Source organism: Mizuhopecten yessoensis, unplaced genomic scaffold (genome assembly GCF_002113885.1).
Source record: "Mizuhopecten yessoensis strain PY_sf001 unplaced genomic scaffold, ASM211388v2 scaffold479, whole genome shotgun sequence".
Classification (NCBI taxonomy): Eukaryota; Metazoa; Mollusca; class Bivalvia; order Pectinida; family Pectinidae; genus Mizuhopecten; species Mizuhopecten yessoensis.
The window spans coordinates 68,226-79,409 of NW_018403567.1; the positions used below are offsets into that span (position 1 = coordinate 68,226).

The 11,184-nt window shown below is 36.2% G+C and overlaps 1 protein-coding gene across 1 annotated transcript in view; it reads right to left on the reverse strand.

Moving 5' to 3' along the window:
* Positions 1-10,845, reverse strand: part of LOC110449745 (TM2 domain-containing protein DDB_G0277895-like) — an 18,349-nt gene extending 7,504 nt beyond the window's left edge. The window contains exon 1 of the mRNA XM_021496804.1: positions 10,701-10,845. Within this exon, the coding sequence (XP_021352479.1) occupies positions 10,701-10,746 (46 nt within the window). The 5' untranslated portion in view covers positions 10,747-10,845. The remainder of the gene's footprint in view (positions 1-10,700) is intronic.
* Positions 10,846-11,184: the final 339 nt, after the last annotated feature.

The window sequence follows — 11,184 nt, forward strand, 5'->3', positions numbered from 1 at the left end:
ATGTATATATATATATAAATGGTAAAACATTGTAACAGTGTAAAGGCAAACAACAAATTTTATCACAAGATACCTACGTTGGAAGGATTAAGATAAAGAGGCTAAATAATCATGCTGTACAAAATTTGGCACTAAAACAACTTACTTAAAAACCAGTCCAGAGGGCAGGTGATTGGGACATAGCATTTATTTGTAACCTGGAGCACAGGTTTGGTAGCCGTTAATATTAAAAGACATTTTTAGTATTGATGCTGCTCGTGACGCCAGTGATGTATTTTTCGCTTACAAGTTAAAGCGTCATTATCCAAAGAGAAGAATAGTACGAATTGAAAAGTGAATTGCCTACAGCTCGTGTCAAAAATAAAAACATTCCTCTCATGTTATTTCTCGTCACCTGGACATTTGTAAGTTAGAACAGCTGGTCTCGCAGACGCTTAAACTATGTACACAATATATATACAGTTATACCACAGTATTGTATTGTCTAGTGAAACGAAAATACCAGAAGGAATCGAATTTACAAGGAGAAGGCAACAGAGGCACAGGAAGTGATCATGAGGAACATTAGAAGCAGAGTGTTTTGAATAGTGGACAGTGTTACTGGTGCCGTCTGTGTCGGAGAAGATCACTACCACGATCTCAAATTAAATATCTTCAAGCTATGACCTCCCCCCCTCCCCCCCCCTCTCACTCTCTCTCTCTCTCTGTCAGTAACACTAAACTTAATTGAAAATATTAATTAATTTAAAAATTGCCGTCTTGTAAATATATATTTCATTATGTTATAGGGAAAGGGCTTTACATAAGTTGGACAACTTGTGCCCGATCCCTTTTGTATATTAGATGCAAATAGAAATATGTTTAAATCAANTGTTTAAAATTACAAGTCATCATTTCCATGAAATTATCCAAATAAATAAGATCTTTATGTCAAAATAAACTTCAGGTTTGATTTAGTATTGTTTAATGTATGTCCTATCAACAGCTATACATGGTCATTTAAAGACGGCCTCCCCATATGCTAGATGCATGCGTGTGGTGAGTTCATGCATAATTAATTTGTGTTTTGGGAGTCTGTGGTATGTTCATCAGTTTGTCTCCTTGTGATAGCGCAGGACTGATGCTGACTTTATAGTGTCATTTCACTGGAGCATACTGCTGAAGACACATCTTATTTTACGATCTAACCTCGTTATCTCACCATCTTCAATAGCCAAGGGTTCATAATTTAAATTTGTACTATTCAACCTTGGCGGATTTAGCCTTGTGTTTAATTTCCCTCCCCTGCCACCTAGCAGAGACACTTTACTAGCAAAACTTTAAACTTTCAAGTTTATTTCAGCACTGGTCGCCTATGTATTTCCCTTGGTTATCTTTACAGTTAGAATATGGCCAATTATCTCTACCAACTGATCAAATACAGAAAATGTTTCTTTAAGTATTGTCCTCCTTTGTTGTTTTACATAAATCATGACATAGTCGACAAGGCAACTTGTTACTGGGGGCCACCATTATTATTTACATGCACAGGGACTTGGTATTAATTTCTAACCCTCAGTTCACATATGTGTATTATATAATGTATGATATAAAAAAAATATGTGAACCATAGGAGGGTAATTCGTGCCAAGTCCCTGTGCCAGATTCAATAATCTGAAAGCTTGGAGAAAAAGGCTAAATCCCCTAATGTTGATTACATGAATATGTGAATACAAAATGAACGCTTGGCTAGTAAAGATGAGATGTTACAGGCTGGACAGATAATGACAACAAAAACAGGCTGAAAACATGTATGGGATGTGTTTAACACATTATGAATATGTAAAATCATGATGGAAGTCCATTTTACCCGAATTACCTGACGTTATTTTCAATACTTCAGTTCATCTATATTTCCACACTGTTCTCTGTATAAGGGATAGGAATCAGTTTGTTTTTTGGGTTTTATAAATCCTTGCAACCACTTTAAAGTCATATGTATAAGAAAGGTCTGCCAAATATCTGATTCTTTGACAACTTTACTTCAAATATATAGGAATTGAACTTTCTATATCAACTGCACAACACTTCATATTATTTGTTGACATTTTTCTGCTACAATACATGGAGTTTCCTCACAAGATGCTGATAACCGAAAAGAGTCTGAAACCTTAATCATATCTTTTAGAATACTGTGTTCGATCCACTAAACACCAACAAACAACATTTAAACCCTTCATTCCCTAAATCTGTGATTAAAAGGATTTAAAAAAAAATGTGTTCGCTTAAATGTTAAAATATTTCTGTTCAACATTCATATTTACAGTGGTGTTCAAATCGAATAATACATAAGTTGACATAAAATTGTACTGCAGTATTTTTTGGTCTGACTTTTGACAGCTAAATAAGTTTCATCAAGGGTCATTGACTGTCAGAAGTTGAAGTAGCCAAAGTTATTTGGCTTTGGTGTAGAGGCATCCTAAAAATAGAAGAAAGTAAGGACTGGAGTTTCTCGATCTCGAAGAGTTGTGCCCCTTTGTTTGCTTTCCTATACATCTTATTCTGGCAGTTTATCATTCATACTTTATTTTTCTATTTTTTATGCACTTCATATACATCTGATGAGAATGGGAGATATTTAAAAATGCACAAAATTCGCCAAGAAAGCTGAAAGTTACAAAAGACCAAAAGGTGAAACTTTACACCATGCAGGCCAGGTTTGAACATTTTACTGTAATGTTTGTTTTACTTTCCGTGTGGGGAGGATTTTTAATGCATCTCGACTGTTATATCAATCAATTTATTTTCATTTAGATGGTGTCTCTGAAAATTATTTCTTATATAATCTAAAATTTGTTTCAAGTAATACTCATACTCTCTGTTTTAAACTAGGAACACTTGCTATGTACTCTAAGTATTTGTGCAGTTATGATTGATTGTCTTCCTTTGGATAATATTTATGTGAGTTGTGTCCCTCACATGATTTCCTCAGATTCCTTTCTGTTATATATCGGATATAGTTTGTTACTTCTATAGGTTCCAAGTTTCCTTTTAGATAAAATATGTCATGTTTAGGTGATTTTTGAGAATTGGTGGTTTTGCGAAATTTGCTTATTGTTTTGAAAGGTACCAATATTTTAATGCTTATAACATATATAGGGTGCTCCCATAGCTACCACTTTCTTTAAAATGTAGATTTTCTTCCCGTTGTTGATTTTGGAAAAAAATATCCAGAAATTTTAGATAGCTTTGAAGTTTTGCTTAAAACTTACCATACTGACAATGTCAGACAATTTCAGACATGCGAAACATATAATAATGTGTAATTCTTCTTGAATTTGGTGTACAGATAGATCTTGAATTGACAGATCTGTCAGATCAGCACAAATTACTTAAATTGGAGTCTTCATAAAGAGTTATGTCCCTTCACTTTCTTTTTCAAGATTACATGAGTCAANGGGGGGGGAGGGGGAGGGGCTAAAAGTTGGCCCCCTGAAGAATCGGGGATTTTCTTTCATGTCTACTACTTGGGGGACATTGAACAGACCAAAATAGATATTCTGCCCCCATTGCAACACACTTGGGATCTTAAATCTTTCCTTTCTTTCTTCACTGTTCTGCCTTTCCTTGGTCGTGCTGCCTGAAAACCATGGCGAACACTTAAGGATCAGTCTGTCCGTCATCACACGTTGTCGTTTGCAGCGGCAGTCACATTTAAGTTTTCCAGACTTTGTTTCCCCACCATTTACCATTTCAATTTGTAGCTTTGTATGTGGCTTAATCATAATAGATAACAGATTAATTTCGAACCATGTGCCAACATTTTATTTTTTATACAGTCAATACAATAAGCATATATATATTAATCTATACAATATTGAGGAATTCGCAAGAGCTGCCTTATCAGGCGCTAACTATTAGTCCTATGCCACCTGGCTAATATCTCCATATGTGTGTATGTATGTGTGTGTGCTGGAGATGTATTGTGTTCTGTTTGTAGTGGGACAGTTGTTCCAACGGTATCATTTATAGTGCCACCTCACTTGATTGCTACAGCACAGATACCGCAACACCAACCCCAGACCATTTTATACTCCACCTGGGTTGTTGGAGTTGTGTGGGCAGGAGAAGAACACTTTCTCTAATATTCCATGCGTACGGCGACTTCGGGGATCGAACTCCGGCCGCCTGCTTGGAAGGTCGGAGTGTTAACCACTCGACCAATCCACCCATTAAAGGGGCTATGAAGTCAAATGACAACCTGAAAATTGAGTCAATACTGAAATTATACATCCTAACGAAAGTCAACGTACATGTAGTTGATAATGGCATGACCTGAAGCCAACGGTCAGTGTGGTAATTTTAATCTATTGGGAAAGCCGTCATAAAAATAGCTACGCCCAAAATAGCGCAATATCCGGGCCTTTCAGTGAGAAGTACGAGTCTGAGTTCACACATAACACATTCTTGAATTAACACAGTTTATCGGAAGTAAGAATAATGAGTATCATTATATATACCTCTATTCAGATATTAATGTTTACATATGGATTTGAATAAAAACGAAAAGGTTCAAATAGAACATGCATGCACCGAGATGGTACCCTTGCATGCAGGAAGATTTCAAACCGCAGAAAGTACGATATCAATCAGTTTAAACGTGAAATAGATCACTCATAAATAACGATGTTTGAGATGCTGTTGGAAGATGATTTTGATTCATAAAAAAATGTAAGTACTTGTATTCCAGAGAAGCTGGGAAAATAAATCGAGAAGTTACCCTCTCTCCTCCCCTATAGAGACATGTTTGTTAGCTAGAAATTCACCGACAGCTGCCGCTAAAATGTACGGCTGTACAGTTAAGGATTTCTCCATTATTGATTGAAAACGCCCAAAAATATTGTCTCTTAAAAAACTCTCTACACGGATGGTTCATAAGGAGTATCAAATTATATAATCATGAAGAATTTTGTGCAATTTTATAAAACAAGAGACCTAATGGCCATAGCGGTCACCTGAGTTATATCATAGGTAGTGGTAGCTCAATTTTATTGTTGAGATCAGCATGTAAACTAAGGATTTTTTTTTTTTAATTTTGGTAAATTTTCTCTTTGGGGCTCCGCCCTAGCCCCTGGGGATGGGGCAGGAATTTTTACAATGTAATACCCTCATCCACCAAAGATGATTCTGACCAAGTTTGAATAATTTTCTGCTGAAAATGGATAAAATATACCCAAAAGTGTCATTTCCCTACATAAACTACCTCACAAGAAAAAGTACTAGTTTTCAGGGTTCCTCAAAGGTCGGTGTTAGGATCACAAAAAAATGTTCATGTACTTCAATCCCATCAGGACAGTTGGGATACAATTGCAGAAAATCTGAAAGCTTTTCTGACAGATATCAGTACCTGGATGAACGCCAACATACTAAAGCCTAATCAGGAAAAGACAGATCGTCTTTTCCCCAAAGTGTCAGAACTCCAGCTCAAGATCGGTTTCAGAACTATTGAGACTGTCCATGCTGTTAAAAGTCTAGTGGTATACTTTAATAGTTCACTGAACATGGAGAAACAAGTTAACGCTATTACTAAATCCTGTTACTACCAGATCAGGAACATCGGCTGTATCCCACAGTTTATAAATTGTAACTGCAGAGGCATGCACGATTTTGGTGCATACACTTGTTACCTCTCGGCTGGATTAAGGTAACGCCCTGCTCTGTCGTATATCTGACAAACTAACTAGTCGTCTGCAGCGGGTCCAGAACACTGAAGCACGACTGGTTACTGGTACTCGAAAGAGAGAGCATATCACACCTGTGCTATATTCATTGCACTGGTTACCTGTAAGATACAGGTCGCAGTACAATATTTTGGTGTATACACAAAAGGCACATTAGGAACAGCTCCCCAGTACCTACAGGAGCTTGTACCCTGTATCAGCCGTCGCGATCACTCCGGTCGGTGGCAGAATCATTGTTGTGTGTCGCAAAATCTCGTACTGTGACCAAAATTCAAGAAAGACATCAAAACTCACCTCTTCATGTCTGCATTTTAGGCTCTTTGCCAAGACGTCATGTAAATACCACCCTTTGTGTATTCATTTATTTGCACATTGCGAAGATTATCTGCTTGCTTAATGTTTAAAAGTGATTGTAAGCCTTTGGTTTTTAGCTCACCTGTTAGCTTATCCTATGGCGCAGCGTCCGTCGTCCGTCAACTTTTTCCTTTAAAACGCTACTTGTCCTGAACGGCTCAAAGGATTTTGACCAAATTTGGTCTGGAGAATCATTTGTCAAAGAGTATGGTCCCCCTGGGGGCAGAGGGGCGGGGTCAAATAGGTAAATCTTTAAAAACCAATAGAAGGATTTTTACCAAATTTGTCCTAGACCATCTTTGGACACAGGAGACTCAAGTTTGTATAAACGGAGGGTGTGGCCCCTCTGGGGGCATAGGGGCGGGGCCCAATAGGGGAAATAGAGGTTTTTCCTCTCCTACTTTACAAGTGAAGGGATTTAAGCCAAATGCAGTCTAAACCATGCTTAGCGACAAAAGAATCAATTTTGTATAAACTGAGGTGTGTGGACCCCCTTCTTTGGAGCAGACGAGTGGGGCCCATTAGGGGAAATAGAGGAAAACATTAAAGATCCTTCTCCTTCTGTACAGTTGAAGGGATTTTAACCACCCTTGTTCTAGAGAATCTTTGGGCAAAGGGAATTGAATAATATTTTCCCTTCTGTACAAATGAAGGGATTTAAACCAAATGTGGTCTGAAGCATGCTTAGGGGAAAACAACTCAATTTGTTTAATTTGCATAAAAAGGTGCATGTGAGGCCCAATAGGGACATACTATGGAAACTCATTTTCTTGGTGTCTTTGGTGTACTCCTTTGATAAAACTATATGGTACCCAGCAGGTTTTAAATCGTAAAATAGAATACCAGATGAGCTATAAAGGCCCCTGGGCCTCTTGTTTTGTTTCACAATTATAACTAATTATACATGATACTATTATCCATATGGTGTAAAGCGCTTTAAGAGTAATTTTACAAATTATATAGGGCGTTATATGAATGAAGTATATTATCATTTATTATTATTAGAGAATTAACACACATATGATACCACTTCTTTGAATGACAATACCTGTATTTATCAATTGATCTATTATTCATATACTTGCCATTCCACTAAATATCCTAACATAGAGACGTTTTCAAAAGATAATTTGCGCGAGATATACCGTCTATAAAATAATATGCGAGTCATATCTAACAAAGGACACCTTTCTTTGGCCAAAGGAACAAAGGACACACATTTTTACACAACATTAACTTACTAATTAAAGCAGATGTGAAATCATTGCTCTGAAAGGTATAACAATATCTACTCGTAACAGGAACCGTTACGCCATAAGGTGCCGAAGCTAACCAAGTAGTCGCAAGTGATGCATCAGAAAATGATCCCAATGCCATAATACTAGGGTTGTCAAACAGGTCTTATTTTTGTAACCGGTTACTCTTCTACCGATCGAGTAACTGGTTAATCGGTCAATTTGGTAGTCAAATATTAAACAGTAACAAATACATTATATGATTGGAAAATGTTCTATCTAAAACGTATTTACACCCCACAAACATACATGTATAAATCAATTAGCATGATAGTTTACTCGTGTATTTCAAGGTTAACACAGGAAATAATTGCATGTTATTACCTCAGTAAGTATATGTCATGGACAACAAATGTCGGAATGCAGTAAGACGGATTCAATTACAGGTATCTGTACTTGAAACCATATGCGGTAATATTATTCTTTAGAACAAAATTAAGTGTATACTCTTCAGACTATCTTTTCATTCATATATAAAGGCGCGTTCTATCTCAGAAATTTGATATTTAACAACTTTGTACTCTGGCTTCCTTTTAAAATCTTTTCATATTTATTATGGTGTTGGCGACGTCTCTTTGTCAGTATTTAAATAAGAGTACAAAATTAAACTTTGTTTAATTACAAAACTATCCAATTTTGGTCACATCTATACAAATGCAGATAGTTTGTAGGACTAAGCCAGGGAAACATGGGGCTCCCAAAAGGAATAGGTAAATGTCCGACTTTTTGGTTAAGGATTTTGTCGGTCTATAGAGCTTATGTTATTTGATTAAAAATGCACACTGACTTTAAATAAAATGTATCTTATCTAATTAATCCATCTTGCCAGTTCGTGGTCTTTCGCCCGAGTAACTGTTTAACTTAACCGGCTAACCGTTGACAACCCTACATAATACATCTACATACCAAATTTATAACATCGGTTAATATATAAATGTCGACCAATCAGGACCCGACCTAACACGGACATTTTGTCAAATAAAAGCACAGAACGTAGTAGTTTTTGTAGTGACACTAGTGCACACTTTTACATATGGATATTGGACAATTCATAGATTTCGACTTATCAAAAGCCAGTCTGCCGCAGCCATGTTGCGGAAGATGTTGGACTTTTCCCCCCATCTTCAGGAACACTATTAAAATATTCAATAAAACACTTTTATCGTTGTCCATAAATCAGAAGAGAAATTGTTATAGCCTGAAATGACTCAGCAAATGATGGGCCATGACTTAGATCTGTTCGGAAACTTAACATAAAATATCATTAGTGACTACATGTATTTTGTAAAGGAGTGGGTTAATTATGTTGCCTTACAAGCGTCAGCTGTAGATGATTTCCCTTTAGCTTAGCGGTACTAGCAGTAAGGAACTGTGTGAGCCATGTGTGTATTTGACCGTTTACGTATGATGACAGCTTGTGCAGGAGTGTTTTGTGAGGCACAGTATCAAATGCCTTCGAAAAATCTAGTATTACACAGTTGATCATTAGATTTGAATTGGTCGTATTTTACCGGCGCGTCGATTTACCAAATACAACTCATGCAATACAACCCAATACAAACATCGATTTACCCAATGCTATCCAATATAAAGTTAAATGTACCCAATACAAGTACAGATGTTGTGCGGACCCGGGTATTTTTTGGCAAGATCGTCGTTATTTGGAAATCCTTGATTCAATCTATTTAATTTTAAAATATTTCATTGTCGATACAAACAAAGATAAATACAATTATTATAGAAGAAATATAACAGTACATATTTTCATTTCAGTAATAATTACCATAACTTTAGTCAGGGAAGTATAATGGAGTATACTGTCCCTGGATTTATAAACTATAATGAACGAACACATACTCACTCACTCGCATACTACCATTCATAATTGGTATATTTTATATCGTTAGAATCGATGTATAATAAATAGAACTAAGTCAAATCTTTTAGAATTGATGATGAAGTTATGTACAGATGAAAAATTAAAGCATTTCATCATCTGTAAGCTCATCATTCCCGAACAAAAGTAAATCGGAGAACACAGAGGACTTTCAATTGGATTTCTCTGGTAAAGCTAAAACTTAAGGGGACTACACTCCATCCTTAATCTAGCATGATGTATCTGACCCAGTCTGGTACCATTAAAGCGGGCTTGCGTAGATAGGTTTTAGGTTTATAAACTGAAGGGTCGTTCTTGATATAGTCAGGCAAGGAGTTCCAGATACTGATGACAGATGGCAAACAAGATTTATAATAGAGACTCGTATAACAACCTAGTGGACGAAAACTATTACCCGTGCAAGTATCATGGTTGTGGTAATTTCGGTTACGCTGAGTTGGAATATTTAGAAGATATTGATGAGCCAGACCATGAACCATTTTGTGGAAAAGAATAAGCTTGTGCTGTTTACGTCTTTCCTCGAGGGGAAGCCAACCTGTTTCAGTATACAGTTCAATTCTAAGTTTTTACATGAAACTGACATATAGGTAACTTCAGACCAAAATTGGTAACAAGAACACAAGACATTTTAACATCTCTTAAGCCATCGTTTTTCTATATTTTATCCGATATGATAACGATAAATTATTGTATATCATTCCCGCGATGATTTACACTCGTGTTTATATAATATTGAATTTATTAAACTCGTTTGTTAATCTTATTCTCCCAGTGCCCCTGCCTCAGGTATCAATGCAAACAGTTACTCGGTCAGCCGATTTGTTTACAAAGTGCGTAGTAATATGACCTGTTTCCCGCGGTGACAAGACTCATTTGCATGTTTGTTGTACGTGTGCAATATCGTTTGTATTGAACGGCAATATTGAACGGAAATAGCCTGTATTATAAAATAAATATTTATATAGTAAAAAAAATTCACCTTGTGCACATATTGAACAAATGATAACCGGTTTGACAGGTAATGACAGGTAATGCGCTTTGTATACCAAGCGAGACCCATACTCGTTAGCAAGCAAAGACAAACTAATATGTTGGCACTTCCTTAGAAACGATAGATGGATGAGATGGGGAAGATCTCGAAACCAGAAAAAAAAAACATATTTAATTTGCACTGACAGCTTTAAGCTTATTTCATTAGAACGTACTACGGTATACCGGGAAACTTTCGCAAATTTAAATATTCGCCCTTCACTGTAAAATCTCTATTAGCCGAGTTTGAGTTTTGCCCTTCACCTGTATAGTGGATAATCCTCAGGAAAATATCCTTATCTTCAGTAATGTTATTTCATGGAAGGTCTTAACTGAAGGAGTTTCAATCTAAGAAAGCTCGTTTGTTTTCAAAGAAATAGACATACATGATAAAAAACCACATACCTGTGAGGTAGGAAAGAAGGACACAGATCCCTAAAAGCTTCGCCATTTTGTCGTCAGGTAACTGGAATGACGAGAATAGTTAATTGGTTAAGTAAGAACACGACACTATATCCGGTAGTCTATCCTACAATTTAAATGGATTACAATTCAATAGAACGCATACATAAGTACAATAACAAAGAGCACAGCCAAGTGTGTATATTATCATGTATATGTCTATTCAACCTTACCCAAAACTTTCATAAAAAACGCTGCAAAGGGTTCCTGTTTTAAAGTAATACATATACATATATAATATTCTTTTAATTCTTCTTATTCTTTGTAGCTGTACATAATAATATACCACGCCAGAATTGTTCAGAACTATCAGTGTCCAGTAGTGCTCGTGGAAAGAAGAAGAAGAAAAAACAGAAATACTGATTTAAGTTAGAATGTCGTTTATTAATTTTATGCTACGTCAACATTAGTTTAAACAGTATTTTAT